Source organism: Mustela nigripes, chromosome 17 (assembly GCF_022355385.1).
Source record: "Mustela nigripes isolate SB6536 chromosome 17, MUSNIG.SB6536, whole genome shotgun sequence".
NCBI classification, from domain to species: domain Eukaryota; kingdom Metazoa; phylum Chordata; class Mammalia; order Carnivora; family Mustelidae; genus Mustela; species Mustela nigripes.
Genome location: NC_081573.1, coordinates 58,600,284 through 58,617,693, shown reverse-complemented (window position 1 = coordinate 58,617,693; position 17,410 = coordinate 58,600,284). Strand labels below are relative to the sequence as shown.

Below are 17,410 nucleotides of genomic sequence, written 5' to 3'. Positions count from 1 at the left end.
CCCACCCACCTGCCCTCCAGTCGAACAGTCCCCCAGAGCCTGGGGAGAGACTGGTGTGGGGCGCCAGGAGCAGAACGTGCCGGCCCCATCTCCCAGGCTGACGGGAGACCACCAGCGAAGGCTGGAGGCAGAATGTGCTGGAGGCACAGGCTGAGCCGAGCACGCGGCGGGGCGGGGTGGGATGGGGGCCGTGGGGACAGCTCCTGGTGGCCGCCAGCCCTCTTCCTCGGGTGGCCCTCGGGCTCACGGATGGAGCCAGCTGGGCGGGCGGGCCTGGTGCCCACGGCAGTCCTGGCCGCACAAGGAGAGCCCTCTCCCACCCACCACTCAGCTCAGGTCTTCCCCGTGCGGCGGGGGGTGTCCCGTGGTCCCCGAGACCAGGCAGTTCTTCCTCCTGGGCCTCCAGGCGGCCGGTCTGAGTGGACCCTTTGCGCCCACAGCCGCTCCCAGACCCTCTCCTCCAGCTGCAGGCAGAGAGGCTGAGGTGTGGGGGCGGGATCAGGGACCCAGAAAGGCAGCGGCAGGCCGTCCGCCTCAGAGCACCCCGCACCGCCCTCCTCGCTGCCCCGGCGCTTGGGCCAAGCCTGACCGTCTGCCTCCTCAGGCGCCGGCTGCCCAGTGGACGACAGGGGCCTACCCGGGCTGGACCCGGCTCTGCACGTGCCCGCTCCGTGCAGCAGCTGGACGTGCCCCCAAGGACAGGCCTACCCAGAGCTGTGGACGTGGCCTTATTTGGAAAAAGGTCTTAGCCGATGGGATCAAACTGGGGACAGTCCAGGCTTACCCAGCGTCCCGAGTCTAGCCACGCGTGTCCTGACTGGGGCAGAGGGGCAGAGGCCGGGTGGTCCTGCGAGGAGGCTGGACTCTGCTGGGCAGTGCCCCAGTGCCCAGCCTCAGGGCTTCCCGCACGAGGGCCGCTCCGAGCCGGTGGGGCCCCCCCGTGCCTGGCAGCACTGCCATCTCCAGCTGCCGGATGGGCGAGGCCCGCGCGAGGGCGCTCTGGGCCGATCCCCGCGTGAGGACGCGTGGCCCCGCATGGCCCAGCCGGCTCGTTCCAACCACTCTGGAAGGGCCTTCTCCCCAGCAGACCTGCCGCCCTCCTGCACCCACGACCCCTGCTGCCAGCTCTGTGATGTCACGGTGGCCTCATGGCCGCAGTGGGTAAGCCCTGGGGGGACTACTGGACAGACAGATGGGTCGAGCCACTGTGGGCCAGGCTCAGCGTGAGAGTTTGCTCATTCATTCATTTGCTCCTTTGTTCATTAATTTTTCCGTCCATCCATCCACCCGTCCATCTGTCCGTCCGTCCGTCCACCCGTCCATCTGTCCGTCCATCCGTCCATCCATCCACCCGTCCATCTGTCTGTCTGTCCATCCACCCACCCGTCCACCTGTCCGTCCATCCATCCATCCATCCGTCCCTTCCTCCACCTGTCTGTCTGTCCATCCGTCCATCTACCCATCCATCCACCGAACTATTCTGAATATTTCTGGGGTACATGACTGCAAATCTCAGAGGCGCTGGGTTTCTGAACCCTGGGAAGTGGAAGCTACCGCTCGACCAGGGAGGGACCTGCCCAAGGTCACAGAGCAAGCTGGTGGACGACTCACTCTGGACCTGACCCCTGCCAGGCTCTGTGCACTCGCTCTGTGTACTTCTGGGGTTCCCACCCCCACAGTCTCGTGTGTGTGGGGTTAGGGGGACAGGAGAGCCACCCCCGTCCCACTCCCATCGGCAAGTAGCTCCGGGGCTAAGGAAGTCAGCAAGGAAGGGCCGCCCCACTGTCGGAGCCCCTCTGCGAACAGCTCCGGCACACCGCCTGGCGGCTGATCGGACGATCTGGGCTGGGAGGTGCCGGGGGAGACAACCGGGACCCATCCGCTGAGCTCGATAAGGGGCTCGCTGAAACGTTAGCAAAAATATTTAGACAATAAATGAAGTATCGGAAAGGCGCGCGTATCTTTAAGAAATCAATCATCGTGTACGGTGTGTCTGGACGCTCGGCGCCGCCGCGCAGATAGCGCCTGCTGGGGAGATAGGGGTTAATCAAGGGTTTAGTTCTGTGGAGATAAAGCTGGGGGACCAGCAGGGGAGGCTCCTTCCTCCCTCCGCTCCTCGGCCAGAGCCTCAAAGGCCACGGGCTTCCCTGGCACTGGCCCCTCCCTCCCCGTGGACATCATCTCCCCGCCGGGGGGGCGCCTCCAACCTTGTGCCAAGTCCCCCGGGCTGACCTGCACCCCAGGCCCAAGGAGGACAAAGCCCTCAGAGAGGAGGGCGGGGTGGGGACGTGGCCAAGACCCTGGGGCCGGGTCAGCCTGTCCTTGCGGGGCCGCAGCGGTCTCAGCGGGGAGTCCCCGTCTGCTACTTGATTCTGACACCGCTACCGAGTCACTCAGCCTGCTGGACGCTCGGCTTCCTCCTCTGTGTGGTGGGGAGTAGTGGACACGGCGCCGGCAGAGAAGACCGGGGCCGGGCACGAGGCGGGCGCCCTCGGTGTGTGCAGGGAGCGACACCTGCCTGTCCCGGAGGGACGGACGGTCTCCAGAGCCGGGAGCAGGGGAGAGGGGCAGGCCACACATAGGCGCACCCCTTTATCTCGTCAGTGCTTCCGAGAACTCAGACGGGGAGCTCTCAGCCCACACATTCCTCCTCCTAGCCGTGGACGGCCCCTCAACAGCCCACCCTCTGAAAAGTCAACTCCTGCTTACATGCCTCCAGTGATGGGGAGCTCACTGCTTCAAGAGGCTGCTCGGAACACCAGTCTCCGTTCTCTCTGCGGAGCCAAAGTCTGCCTTGTGGTCGCCACGGATTTTTCCCTGCTTGGGCCATGGGACAGGAGGGCCAGCCGTCCTGTGCGCTGGTGGTAAGCACGGTGCAGGCACTGTCTCATCTACCCGCCCTGGGAGGCGGGCGTGCCACCAGCTCCCCTCTTGGCAGACGAGAGCTGCAGCTCTGCCACCCTGTCCTCCGCAGGGACGTTGGAGGGTCTGCAGGCTCAGGCCCCACGGACCCTTCAGGGCTCTCTTGTGTCCCCACTGCAGCCCCACAGGCTCAGGAGCAGAAGCTCAAGGAGCTCAGGACCCTGCCCGGGAGTGGAACAGCCACGGTGAGGAGGCCGCGGGGCTGGACCCTGTGCCGTGGGGCCGGCCTGCTCCGGGGGTGGGAGCCCTCGGTCCTGCCAGCCTCCAACCACATGGCCAAGGCCAGCACGCGGTCCCCCGCCCAGGTGCTCCGCCACGATGGGCAGCGTGGGTGGCCCCGGGGGGGCCTCGGCCGGGCTGCACGTCTAGATCCTAGGAGACTGCCTGGATCTCTGGAGCCAGGCCCCAGCCCAGAGACTCTGATGCACATGGGCGCTATGGACGGTGGTCCAAGGGCCTGCAGCTGGGCACTCCCCTGGCAGCTCCCCACCAGCCCCGTGGATACCACTGCAGGCCGAGTCCCCGCACCCTGGTTTCTGCAGCTGAGAAATGGGGCTTCTGTTGGACTGCGGCTAGATGGAGCAGCTCGGGCAGCACCTGGTCTCTCTGCATGGGGGAACCCTGCCCTGCAGCCCTGCCACTGCCCGAAACCACACGGAGGCTGACCAGAGGCCCACACCTGGGGCCTGAGGACCAGGAGGCCCGGCACTGAGGGGCACCCAGCAGCCAGGTTGCACCTGGGTCAAGTCGCACTGGAATGCGACATCGGGAATCAGAAATGGCCCAGGCTGTGGCTGCCCGTCTGGGGCGCCTGAGCCCGGGCTTGAGGGGACCCACCCAGGGGGCCTCCTGGCCTTTTAAGCGAGGGGCCGCAGGGCGAGGAGAGGTTTCTAGAATACGCGTCACGTCCAGCCCCTCCTGGTTCTGGTTCTACTGCACACTGTGCTTTTGGCCACCATTTCCCAGACACCAGTGCCCTGTCTTCACCAGAGTGTATTTTAGAAGGAGCTTTTGTACCCGTGCGAGAGGACGCACACCGACTTCCGTAAGAAAGCACTAACCCCGAAGCGAGGGACCCTCTTGCAGAGGCGATCGTGGGAGGGCGCCGCCCGGGAGGGCTTCTTAGTGACACAGGCAGGTCGTAAGTGCTGAGGACGTGGAGACCCTGGGGCACCAGAAGGAACCCCAGGGACGAACTGAACCTCAGTGTCTGCTGCCGCGGTCCCCAAGCTCCCAGAAAACCACCTCGCTTGTCCCTGCCCACGAAGGCCAGGTCCAGCCTGGGATCCATCCCACACTGGGATCCTTGTCGCCGCCCTACTGCAAACACACGTCTCTTTCTGTCTTGCCAACTTCTACTCATTCACTAAGGGCCTCCTCCAAGAAGCCCTACTCATTCTTGTGTCACCTCCTCCAGGAAGCCTTCCTTGTGCTCCCAGGCACCTCCTTCCTACCCTCCCAGTCCCAACACCTCAGGCCCATAGAGGGGCAGGCACTCCGGGGCCAGAGTGTAACCAGGGCTGGGCTCTCACAGCTGAGGGGGGTCTGTGCCCCGGGCAGGCCTCTGCCCAGGCTGCTGCCCTGCAGCCGGACGGTGGGTGGCTGGGGTTGGGGCTCCTTACCGGTTCCAGCTGCCCGGGCGATGAGACCTTGCTGTGCACGTTCCCACGGAAGGGGCCCCAGGACAGGCCCTCGGCGAGATTGTGCCGAGCCCTCACGCAGCTCTGCCCGTCCTTCCGCAGTAGCTCCAGCTCGTCTGTGGGGAGAAGCACCGGGGAGTTAGGCGTGCCTGCCGCGGTGACCACCCAGTCCCGCCGACGGCCCGGCGCACTCCAGCTCTGCAGCCCCAAGCCCACCGGGAGCAGCTGCTGGGACTGGGGCACCCCAGCGGGCCTGTGGCCCTGGGAGCCGGGCCGACCCTGCAGCAAGCCCTTGTCTGGGGGCCGCAGGGAACGGGACGGGGCGCCCGCAGCCGGATCTGAGCCGGGGGGGACCACGGCTGCTGCGTTAGGACGTGTGTCTCCAGCACATGGGGGGTGCACAGTGGAGGGTGCCAACATCGGTGAGGCTGGCCTCTTGGTCCCCCCTCGGCACAGTCCTCCCAGCCCCTCCCCACTGGCCTGAGCCCCCCCCCCCCCCCCCCCCCGCCCCCCCCCCCCCCCCCCCCCAGACTCACAGAGCAAGCCTGTGACGGCAGCCGGGAAAACGCCCCCCGAGACTTCCTGCCCAATCGGGCCGCACGAGGCCTGATGTGTTCACCCGCCAACACGCTTCGCACAGCTCGCAGAGCAGAAACCAAGTCAAAGAGCCACGCACCACCCCAGGGCCCTGGGCAAAGCAGAGTCTGCCCCTGGGGGGCCCTGATCTTGGCTCCGTTCACGCCCTGCAGATGGGCAGGGGCGGGGACCCAGAATACTGCTGCCGGAACCACCACTCACTTTCTAGAAAGGCCTGGGCCCTGAGTCTTGCTGCCTCACTGCAAGGCCTCTCCTCGATGAGGGTCTGAGACACTTGGGGGCCGTGGCCGCCTGTGCCGTGCAGGGAGGGGGCTGCAAATCCTCCAGGCGCCAAGTGCTCCTGTGGCCCGGCAGGGGCCCCGGGGCACGGGTAGGAGAGCCAACACAGGGCATGGCTGCATTTCCACAGACAGACGGGCCTCCGCTGGGAGTCCCTGAGACCATCATTCTCCCCAGGGCAAGACTTGGAGTGGGACAGGGTCTGGAGTCAGGCTCCCGGGTACAGCCAGCCTCCCCGCACGGTCCACAGGACCATCTACGGGGGCTGCACGCTGATGCCTGGAAGATCCATGTGCCTAGAACTAGTGAACGCGCCCTTATTTGGAAAAAGGGTCTTTGTAGATGTAATTGAGTTAGGAGGCTGAGAGAAGACCCTCCTGGATTAACGGACGGGACCCTAAACTCAGTGACAGACGTCCCTGCAAGAGACCCAGAGAAGAGATGGAGAAGGCAGAGACCAGAGTGACGGGGTCAGGGGGAAGCCGGACCCTAGGCCCTGGAGCTGGGGGAGGCAGGAAGGCCCCTCCTCCCCCACTGCCCCGGGAGCCTCCAGAGGGACACAGCCCTAGCCCAGCCCTGGGAGGGAATAGATTTTTGAGGTGTTAGGGCCCCAAGGTTGTGTGCGTTTGTTGGGGCAGGCCTGGGGATTCTTTGAACTGCCTAAGCCTCTGTGTCCTCCTGGGGCGAGGGGACAGGCAGTCATGCCCTCAGAGGGCAGTCCCTTCCCTGATCCCACACCCTCTGCCCAGGAAGGCCGGGCTACCTTGTACCTCGGGTGCCACCCGGGCTGCCTGGGCCCACGGAGGCCTCACGTGGCCTGGCCTGGTCCCCAAGCAAGCGCTGTGGCGGCGGCCCCACTTCCTGGAGCCCCGATCGGGCAGGCTGTGGCCTTAATGGGCCCGATTATCAGATAACTGCCGGCCTAATGGCAGAGATAAGGTGTAAATACGCCAGGAGGCCCAGCTAAAACGTTCTAACTGGGTCCTTGTCTTCCCTGGGGCAGATAAGATGGCAGGGACCAGAACGAGGCTGGGGAGGCCCGCGCCCCATCATCAGCCCCCTGGAGAAGGGGCAGAGACTGGCTCTGTCACTTTGCAGCTCGCCCACCAGGGTCCACGTCCCTCGCCAGTCCACCCAGGACACCTGGGCCCCAGCCCAGGGCGTTGCCCATGGGCCACCCCTCTCTGGCCCCGCAGGGCCTTATCCTCAGGGACAGGAGTGTGACCCAGCCGGCACAGTCACCCACCCCTACTCCAGCCAATTAAGTCCGCTTTCTCCCTACGCCCCTTACAGGTGAGGACTGAGGCCCCAAGAGGTCACGCAGCTGGTAGGGGCTGTCAGAATCTAAACCCGGGCCTCCTGGCTCTAGCTGAACCAGGGCCCTGGATGTATGTGGGTCTCTGGTTCCCTACCTGGCTGGCCCTCGGGGGACCAGCACATGTGAAGGAGGGGATGAGGAGGAGAAGGCTGCCTAGAGGCAAGCTTGCGGGGAACTCGTTTGTCTGTCCACCCGTCTGTCAAGCTGTCCAAGGCTGGTGGGGAGCCCACGATGGGCTGAGCCTGTGTGCCGCACCCCTGCCCCCTGTCCGAGGCTGGTGGGGAGCCCACGATGGGCTGAGCCTGTGCGCCGCACCCCTGTCCCCTGTCCGAGGCTGGTGGGGAGCCCACGATGGGCTGAGCCTGTGCGCCGCACCCCCGCTCCCCAGCTGTTGACGGGGGATCACGGGGGAACCGTCCAGCAACCTCATGCTGCGGCCAGCTCCTCTGCAGGCACCCAGAAACCTCGAAGCAACCAGGGGTTGGCTTGCCCTTGGACCTTTGAGCAGGGCTGGCCGTACGCCTTTCTGGACCGCATTTCACCTGCTGGGACCACAAGAGACAGGGACGGGGACCGGGAGCCCCTCCGTTCCCATCTCATTCTCCACCAGCACCCAGATGTCCTGGAAGGAGCCCGTTCCCGGCCTCGCTGGGCATGGAGCCCCCATCGGGAGATGACACCTTCTACCTGAGGCAGGGGCCCACCTTCCCGTGGGAGGAGCCGCTGAGAATCCAGCGTGTGGGGAGCTGGCCTGGGGGTCCCCGAGGGTGGAGGAGGAGTGGGGGGGGCAGCCCCGGGCTTCCCAGGTTTTCCGTCTTGGGGCCCTGGCCTCATGCTGATGGAGGGAAGGAGCCAAGCCAGCGAGCCTCCCCCCACCCCTATGGGCGCCCACAGCCAACAGCCCTGCTCCCTAATCGGAACCCCAGGGCTGGCCAGCCGAGCCTCCCAGATAACAGCGTGGCTGGCGCTTCCCATGGCGGCCACTCCATCTTCTGGGTATCGTGCCCTGCCAGAGGGAGGGCTGGTTCCCGATAAAGGCTGCCATTCTGCAGGCCTCCGGGCAGAGCCCGGCACTCAGGCCTGGCGGGGGGCTGCGCGAGGCCAGGGAGAGGGGAGGAGGCCAGGAAGCCAAGGAACTTGGGCTGGGGATAGGGCCATGCTCACCACAAAAACCCACCTTCCTGCTTCAGGAAGGCGGGTTCTGAGGGGCTGTGCATTAGGGAGGGTGGCCCCTTGGGTGCATGAAGGGCGATGGTAGGTACCTCGCTGGGTGAGGGGAACACGGCTGGATCTCAGCCCCAGCTCACCCAGAGCCCTTGTCACAGTGTACAACCCAGGCAACTGTACATGGTGGCCCTGGCAACGTTCAACATCCACCTACTCAGATAACCTATTTCTAGCAAACAGTTCCTGTCTAACCTCTTGCGTAGTGGAAAGATGGTCAGGCAGTATTTGAGCCCAGTTAGCACCTACCAGAGACCCTCTCATACCCAGAAGCAAAACTGCATCAGGAAAGTGGGGGTGGGTGGGACCACCAGGGCCACCCACTCCTGCCGGGCTGGGAACCTCAGCTGAAGGCCAAGAATGAATGAGTGTAGATGAGTGAGGGCAAGGGGCGAAGGGGTGGGGGTACTGACAGGCAGGAAGACAGGTTTAAACCACCTCTGATAGCCAGCGGACCTGTGGTGGCCGGAGGGCCAGCTTCCCACCACACAGAGGCCTGGGGCCACGAGCACCCTAGCCACACTGCAGGCTCTCTGGACTTGGGACTCAGTGCTCACTCAGTCCCAAAGCCTCGCATGGGCACAGGCACGAGGGAGACACGGCCTCTGTCCTCTGCCTCTCCTAGGAGACCTGGGCAGTGGCCGCCAGGAGGGCGGGACAGCTGGGGGGCTTCCAGGTGGAGGTGTCCTTCTCCCTGACACCCTCCTGTGGCTCCTGTCTGCTCTCTCTTCCCAGCTCCAGGCTGGTCCTGGCCTCCATCCCCACAGGGGGTCATAGAGGTGATGACATGCACCCCGAGAACACGTGATCCCGACACAATTCCCAGCCCCCGCTTATCAAGCCTTAGCCTCGTGTCTCGCACAGCCACACTGAAGCTCTTCCCCCAGTGTACAGAGGGGGAAACCCAGGCTCGGAGGGGTTGAGCTACTGGCCTAAGACTCGCGATGGAGAGGGGAGACGTGAGCCCCAGCCCCAGCCCCGCTCACGGCCAGGCCCCGACGCCCTTCTCGGGGCTGATGCAGAAGGCCGCAGAAAGCCAGGGACGCCCCTGGAGGGGAGGTGGGCGCCTGCGGCAGGCTGGCGACTCCGGCTCTGTCTAGGCCCCCGTGGAGGTCAGGCTATCACTACCGATGCCACATCAGGACCAAGACCAAGACCAATTTATCCCGGCAAACAACCTCACACATGTGATTTCCAGAACAAACACATCGCGCAGGATTCAGTTTTGCCCCTAAGCATCTGTGATGAGCCGAGGCCAGGGTTCAGGCATATTTATAGGATTGAAAAGTCAGCTTAGGTGGGGCGCCTGAGTGGCTCAGTGGGTTAAGCCACTACCTTCAGCTCAGGTCATGATCTCGGGGTCCTCGGATCGAGTCCCGCATCAGGCTTCCTCCTCTCTGGCTCTCTGCCTGCCTCTCTGTGACCTTTCTCTGTCAAATAAATACAAAATCTTAAAAAAGTAGTCACCTTAGGTTCCAGAGCCCTCTGGCAGCACCCCAGAGGAGGCAGGAACAAGTGCTCCCACTTCTGGGGCCCTGATGGGAGGGGGTAGCCGGGTAAGAGACCTGGGGTCTGGAATCAGCAGGCCGGGGCTGGGTCCCGCCTCTGCCCCGCCCCTCTGGCCTCAGTTTACCTGCCGGGCCGGTAGCGGGGAGGGTGAAGGCGAGCGTGTTTGTCGGGGAGGCCAGCACAGCTCTCCCTCCCTGGGCCTTCCCGGGTCGTGGGGCCCAGCCCAGGGTGGCCCTTGAGCCACGGCCCCTGGCCAGCTCTGCCTCACACCCGGCAGAGCCCTCGGGGCCACAGTATGCACAGGGAGCCCGCTGGTCTGCAGAGGCAGCCTGGAGAGCTTGGGGTCCCATGGCAGGGATGCAATCACTGCCACAATGGTCAGGTCTGGGGCTCCAACCCTGAGCCCTCGGTCCCCTGCCTTCACCCGCATGGCTGTCTTGTGGCTCTGACTAGGGGAAGCCCTGGGTTCTGCAGGAGCGTCTGAGCTGGGGGCTGCCTCTGCACCTGGCAGGTGGGCTCCGGAGCAGACAGCAGGTCCACAGGCCCCGCAGCCCGCGGCCTGTGCGGGTGCTCTGGGGTCCCAGGGTCGCCGCCAGCCCTCACTCATCTAACCGGCCCATCGCCTGGCCCCACCCTGTGGCTCCCATGGGCCAGCTGGCCCCCGCCTTGTCGGGAGCGGCCCTATCTCAAGGATCATGCTGTTTGCCTTTGATAAAAGTCAGAAAAAAAGGGGGGGGGGAGAGGAAAAGAGGGAGGGGGGAGGAAGAAAGCCCTAGGCAGAGCCAGCCCCACCCTGCAGGCTTCTAGAAGCCTCCGTGGCACTCACCCAGAGTGGGTAAGGCTAGGAGGCTGTGTGTGTTTCCAAATGTCCTGTATGAGCACGGAAGTGAGGCCCAGAGAGGGTGAGCCACTCGCTCGCGGCCAGAGGGCACAGCATGGCCAGCAGGGGTGAGGGGGCGGCGTGGGGGGCACCGGCTGTCCCACAGTGAGGGGCCAGGCAGACCCTTCCCTCACGCGCTCGGCCACTCCCCCTGCAGGTGCAGACCGCACTGGTCCCGGCCAGCAGTACAAGCCCGGTGTCCCTGAGGGTAGCATGACTTGCCCAAGGTCACTGGCCGTCGAGTCCAGCACTTTCCCTGCCCCCAACATAGTCCTCCTGACTGGGGAACCATGAGCTTGGTGGCAGGCGAGGTCCTAGGGCAGAGAGAGACCACTGCTGTCTAAGGGCTGCCGGTCCTTCTGGAACTGCACTGCCTAGAGGAGGGGGTGCACGACGGATCCCTGTGAGCCCAGCCGTCGGGGAGGACGCAGGGTCTGTGCCACCCCGGAAGCCTTGAACCTGGGCCTGTGTCCCAGGACACACATGGCCCAGCTGCAAGGGCCATGGGGAGAACAGCCCCGCCTCCCCGATCAGCGCAAGGTGAGGGACGCACCGGAGGGGCAGGAAGGACAGGGACACGTGGCGGGTGCCCGGTGAGCGTCCTGCCAGGCCACGGCGGTCCCCACGGGATGCTGGCCAGACTCTCGACCGCTCTGGGCACGGGGCGTCCCGCTCCTAGAACAGACCACACCAGAGCCCACTCTTGGAGGTAAGGGGGCTTCCTGCGGACTCAGGTACATACAGCACCACAGGACCCCATTCCTCCCCCCGAGGCCTCGGCGCTCGGCCACAGCGGCCACTTCCTCCAGCTGTGCCCCTGGATCCCAACGGCCTTGGCCGGAAGGGAGATTTGGGACCCACACATGGCGGGCAGAGCCCGGTCACATGGATACAGCCAACGGGGGCCACCTCCTGGACAGTCACCCTGAGGTGCGCGGAGAACCCAGCCAGGTGGGTGGGCGCCCCCTGAAGTTTGGGAAGGGCAGGCCTGTGGCCAGGGAGCCCGCCGGTGGGGATGGGAGTGCGGAGTCTGTGCGGACGCCGCCTTCCCAGGGTCCGGCTGGAGGGGCGGCAAGTTCCCATCAGCTTTTGGGAATATCTTCACCCGCTGGGCCCACCCTGGCGGCACCCGTTTTTGCTTCCTGTGCAGACTGGGCAGCAAGGCCAGAGCAGGGGGCCTGGGGACAGGCTGAGCGGGAGTCCCTTGCACTGGGCATGAGGAAGGCATGGGGCCGTGTGCTGGTGGGTCCAAGTGCAGGGGCAGGGAGGGGCTGCCAGTGCCTGCAAAGGAGGCCTGAGCTGCTGCTGCCTCTCCCATGGGCCTCCCCAGGCCTGGGGCAGTGGCAGGACTCCCACCGGGGAGCCGACAGGCCCGGGGAGGTCCTGCTACCTCCTACCTCGCAGGGCAGCGGGAGTACAAGTATGCCCACACAGCCTGGGCCCCCAGCTAGCCAGCACGTCCCCTGGACCAAGCCATACCTGAAGGCCACATCAGGAGAAAATGGGCAGAGCCTGATCCCAGCCCTCCCTATCACCAGGGCCCCAGCCCCTGTGGGCAGAGTCCGGCCCATCTCAGGCCCAGGCCCCCCTCTGTGAATACTGGGGTTGAAGGGTTGCAGGGACGTGGCTGGAAGAGCTTTTGGGCAAAAACGGGATTGTCTGCGGTCCCAGAGCCCAGGCGGTTCTGACGCCTACTCGAGCAGCACAACCTCACCCCCACGAATCTGGCCCATCGCCTGCAGGGGCAGGACAGGATCCCAATGCCCAGGTTGTGCGCGCAGGCAGCGAGCCCACGGCACCTGCTGTGGCCACGAGAGAGGGAGTCATGGGGCAGGTGCCGCCCAGGAAGCAAGATGGCGGGGGCAGGGGGACACGGACACACATGCGGTCACTGGCTCAAGGGCCAAGTCCCTTGAGGTCTCAGGGCTTGAGCACCTGCCTCTCAGGAACCTGGGGTGAGGGTTTCCACCCTGCCTCTGGCCTGGGCAACCCCCCAGAGCTCCGCTGGGAGGCCCAGACCCCGTGACCTGAGGACACATAAAAACGAGGCCCACCAGCTGTCAACTTTGAGAAACCGTATTCACCCACAATCTGGGACTTCCAACCCCGTGCCGTGGCCGAGGCAGGCTCACTGTCCTGCGGCGTGAGGCCCCCAGAGAGGGAAGGGCTCTCTGGGACAAGAGGTGTTCAAAGGGCTTCACGCCCAGAACCTTCCTTCCTAAGTAGCTGGGCTTAGGCTAGAGCAGGTGGGTCTCAGAGCTCAGACCCTGCGACCCAGGGAGCCACTCCATGGGGACGCGGCCCACCCGCCAGGAGCCCCCAGCAGCCTGCCAGAGGTGCGCTGTCCACTGGACACGGGCCTCGGCCTAATGTGCCCACTCGCTGGGCGTGGGGCCACGTGCTCTCAGCTCCCTCCTGCCGCCGGGTGCTGCTGCCCGTGCTCCATCCCACTGGGCTGGCCTGAGCCTGGGTGGAGCCGCCAGGCCACACTCCTGGAAACCAGCTGCAGGGGGGTGGCTGGCAGGGCGGCTGGCTCTGCTGTAGGCCGGCGGGCGCCAGGCACAGCGCCCACCCCAGGGCATGGCTCTGGGCACCCCGGTTGGGACCTCCGTGTGCCCGTCCCCTCGCGCAGGCGGTGGGGGAGGGGGTGGCGAGGCCACTGGCTGCTGGCCTCTCCCTGCCTCCTGCTTCCTGGTACCCTGAGAGCCCTGTCCCCAGTGCTGGGGGCTGGACGCTCGTGGTCCATGAACTCAGCCTCTCCGATGGGCTGCCTGTTCTTCAGGCCGGGGTCACTGACGGCCGTGTCCTGCAGGCCCTGGCGGTGCCTGGGACCCGGGGGCACCTGTGTCTGGAGGAGGGCTCCGGGGGGCAGAGCCAATGCTGGACACCCAGAGCAGCCGACCAGCCATGAGCCTGGGCACACGCGTGACCCCGGGACTTCCCTCCCCACACCCCTGCCTGTGCTGGGGGGGGCACCCTTCTACAAGGAGTAGCACGGGGTGTGGGGGGGCAGGCCAGGAGGGGCAGGGCTGGGCCTGGGTCATGGGGAGCTGCCCTTGGACCACTGTGTGACTGCACCACAGGCCGGCAGGGGTTAGAACAGGAGCCGCGGCCCTGGCTCTGTGCTCCCCGCCCCCCCCCCCCGCCCCGCCCCGCCCCGCCCCGCCCCGCCCCACCCACCAGCTGGTGCCTGGGAACTTCTCTTCCTATCGCTGGAACATCACTGGAAATTATTGATTTTTTTGACACAGAACAACAGCCCATCTTTATCGGGCTGAACCCTGGCCCCAGCTAATGGCGGAGCTGGGGCCTCCTGGGAATCGCCAGCAGTGGGGGTGGGGCTCGTGGAGGCCCTTCACCGCTTGGGGGGCAGCAGCCCTGAGGGCAGGGGGCGTTTGTGGGTCTGGGGGCAGAGCCATGGGGACCAGGACATAGGTCGCTGGAAGGGACCCTGTGGGTAGCTAAAAGTCAGGTCTGGGGAGCAGGTTGTGGCGGGGGCGGCCTTCAACTCTGATCAGCCCCTCTGAATCCCCAACCCAGAGCTTCCTGGGGGGGGGGTTGTGCTCTCAGACACTAGACCCCCCGGAAAAAGCCAAGAACAGCTCACCTGGCAGGAGGAGACAGGGGGTGAGAGGTGGGGCCCGAGACCCCTTGGGGGTCTACGTGCCAGGCCCATGATGCTGCTAGGCTCCCCTCACAGCCCCACGGAGCCCAAGAACACTGCCTTCCTGGCACCTCTGAGTGTGAGAGCCCATAGTCCCTCCAGCCTTCTTGAAAAGCCAACTGCCGTGGGTCTAGGGGCCTCAGTCTTCCCAGCTGTGAAGTGGGGAGAGGGAGTCCCATCCGCTCCTGGGAGACCCTGAGGCTTGGGAGCTGGGGTGGGGGTCCGTGGCCCTCCCCGGCCCTGCCTTGTCCTGGCGGCAGGCTGGAAGCAGGATGTGTGATAAGAGAAAGAAAATGTCTCCTGTGCAAACAGCCTCTCTGGCTCCTATCGGCCTTCTGGCCCCTGCCCCGTTTTTCCAGGGGCCGACGCACTGAGGGCCCTTCCTTCCCATCCGGCCTCCAACTCACCACCTCCTGGCCTCTGGCCTGGCCAGCCCACCCTGCTGCTCCCTGTCTGGGCTGGGGTGTGGCCAGGGGTCCAGGCACAGTCTTCGCTCTGTAAATGGAAGGGTCTGGGCAGACGCCGAGTGGTCGCGAGGGTGGAGGGGTGACCCTGGGTAGTGACCCCAGCTTGGCAGGTACCCGCCTTCACCTAGGGTGGGGGGCAGCCACGGGCACGAGGTCACCTGACGTCATGGAGAACAGGACACTGCCAGCGCCTAGGGCCCAGTGAGCCCCTTAGGGCTTGCAAAGATCCTTCCAGAAATGCCAGTGGTCCCCAGGCACCTGCTGATCCCTTCTGAGCCTGGCGTCTCTCCTCTGCCCACCCACAGAGGCAGCGCTCCCACACGGGGGTGGCGGGGGGAGGCTAGGGCCCCCGGAGAGACCTGGGCCTACACGGGGTGCTGAACCTGCAGACACCTGCTTTCCTGGTGCTGAGCCGCCCGGGCCTCCATCCCGCCCCTCCCCCTTCCCTGCCATTGCCATCGGGGTGGTTCTCCCCCTTCCCAGACCAAACCAAGGTCAGGGAGGACCTGGCCACACAGTGGGGGGGCGGGTGAGAGTTCAAGCCCGGGGGTCCAACCGCGTCCAGGGCTCTGCCTTCATGCCCCCCGGACGGGTAGGGAGCAGGTCAAGAACAGGGCCGGGCCGGCAGGGGAAGAGCGTGCTGGGCGTAGACAGAAGCTCTTGCCCTCTGCCTGCATGAGACCCAGCTCCTTCCCCCCTCTCCTCTGCTCAGGAACCCTCAGGCTTTCCCCGGACCCCAAATCAGGTGCCCTGTGCCGTCTGGGTGGAGCCCACCGCGGGGCATCTCAGCCATCGGAGCAGGCTCGCTCCCCCTCCAACCCTCACCCCTCGCTCATCTGTCAGGGCAGTGGCCCTGGGCCTCGGAGACCCAGCAAGGTCCCGGGAATCGGGGGAGGGGCTGCTCCTGCTCTGGGCCGGGGGGACTGGGAATTCTGCAGCCCCTGCGGAGGCCCAGGGAGTGGGGCAGGCGGTAGGCAGGTGCGGGGCCTCCAGGGTTTAGCCCCAGATGTGCTATTGCTGTGGCAAGACCCAGGCGAGTGTGTGCAGGGAGAGACACAGGCCGGCCAAGCGATTAGAAGACCTCGCTTCTCTTAGGATCGTTTTCCCCTCTTCTAGAGATTTTAGAGGTCAGCAAAATAAATAACGGAGTGAGGAAGTAAGTGGCCCTGTCAGGAGCACAGGACAGACCGATGCCCATCCACGCGGAGGGACTCTGCAGGGGTGAATTCCCAGGAGCCGAACGGCTGAGTCCAGGCGGTGCACAGGGGCAGCTGTGAGGGCCGGATGAGGGCAGACCCAGGTTCGGGAAGCCGAGGCCCTGCGGACCCCGTGCAGACCACGGCCCCCCGAGCACCTGCCAAGACCACGGCCGGGACCCGGGGGAGCGGGGCCGAGCAGGCTGGCGGGGGGGGGGGGGGGCAGGCTTTTGGTGGGGGGGGAAAGGGGGGGCCTGGGCCCGGGGGGGGGGGGTCCCCGCAACGACACACAAAAGCCCCTGCGATAGCATCACGCTAGCATCACGCCGCATCTCAGGCCCAGCTCGGCCCTTTCGGGCAGGATATGACCAGCCCTCGAGCCAGTGGCGGCCCCTTTGTCCCATCTCCAGGGACCGATCTTATCGGCCGCGTCCACCGCCGCCCGTAATGGAAAAACACGGTGAGGAAATCAAAAGTTACGCACAGAGATAGAGAAATAATAAATAAATAAATAAATAAAGAGCGACCCACGCTGGCAGCAGGGGAGGGGGTCTCGGCAGAACAAGTGTCGGCCGGAGGGGTGGGCAGGAGGGCTGTGGGTGCTCCCGGTTCCCATCCTGGGTCTGAGACGGCCGCTGCACTGCGCCAAGCCTCAGTTTCTCCGTCCGTCAGGTGGGTGTGACCGAGAAGCCCACTCCCTGGGGCTGGGGCAGATCCTACGAGACCCTGGCACATCCCAGACACACAGCCACGGCCACGGCCACGGCCACGGGGAGGGCCCACACCGGGACCTGGGGGGCCGCTGTGCCCTGCAGCCCTCTGGCTGCCCGCCCTGCCGAGGCCCATCCCTGACCCTCCTCCTGCCTCCAGACAGCTCCGAGGCCCTGCCCCACCCCAGAGGAGCAGCTGAGCCCACAGAAGGGCACAGTGGGCCTGAGGCGCCCAGTGAGAGGGGACAGCTGGAGGCCACCTGTGGGGCCCTGCCAGCCAGGGAGGACAGGAGAGGGACAGGGGAGGCAGACAACACTGGCAAGGGGACCCCTTCTGGCCACCAAGACACGGGACCAGTGCTGGTCCCGGGAAGGGAGCCCTGCTGGTTTGTGCGAGAGCGATAGCCAGGGTGGCTGCTGGGCGGGAACAGCCCCGTCATCCCGGGTGTCTCCTAGGTGCGTGTCTGTGGCCAACTCCCCGTGGAGGCCACAGGCTTGAGCGTGCTGAGCTGACATGCCCCAGGCCACATGGCCAGGCCGGGGAGAGTCTGGGTTTGGGCCTAGGAGGACAGAGAACGAGAGTTCTGGAAGGGGTCCCCCAGGCGTGGACAGGGAGACCCCGACCTGTCACTGACATTTGGGAGGGGCTGGCCTGGGTTAGGCAGCCGCTCAGACACAGCCTGGGGCCAGGGGGCGGTCTGGCCTCGGCAGGAAGCCGGGCGGGAGGGCGGAGGAGGAAGCCGGGCTCGATTAGCCTCGGCGGCCGAGATAGGCCACTCTGGCCACAGATAGCCGCTCCCGGAAGGCCGGTGAGGTCAGCGGGCAGCACAGGGCAGGCGGCCAGGCTTGGGCCCCCACCCGCCGTCGGGTGGCCGAAGACTCAGGCCACTGTTCTGTCTACCTGCCCTCCGCCAAGCAGTGTCTGCACCTGGGGAGGGGCTGGGGTAGCCCCTGGGGACTGTGTGCGACACAGGAGAGGGGAGAGCCCCCTGCAGCTGGGGAGG

The 17,410-nt window shown here is 65.7% G+C and overlaps 1 protein-coding gene across 1 annotated transcript in view; it reads right to left on the bottom strand.

Annotated features, from left to right (window-relative positions):
* ZFPM1 (zinc finger protein, FOG family member 1) overlaps window positions 1-17,410 on the bottom strand; it is a 64,165-nt gene that overhangs the window by 12,282 nt on the left and 34,473 nt on the right. Inside the window, 1 exon segment of the mRNA XM_059382838.1 lies at window positions 4,545-4,678. Within this exon segment, the coding sequence (XP_059238821.1) occupies window positions 4,545-4,678 (134 nt within the window).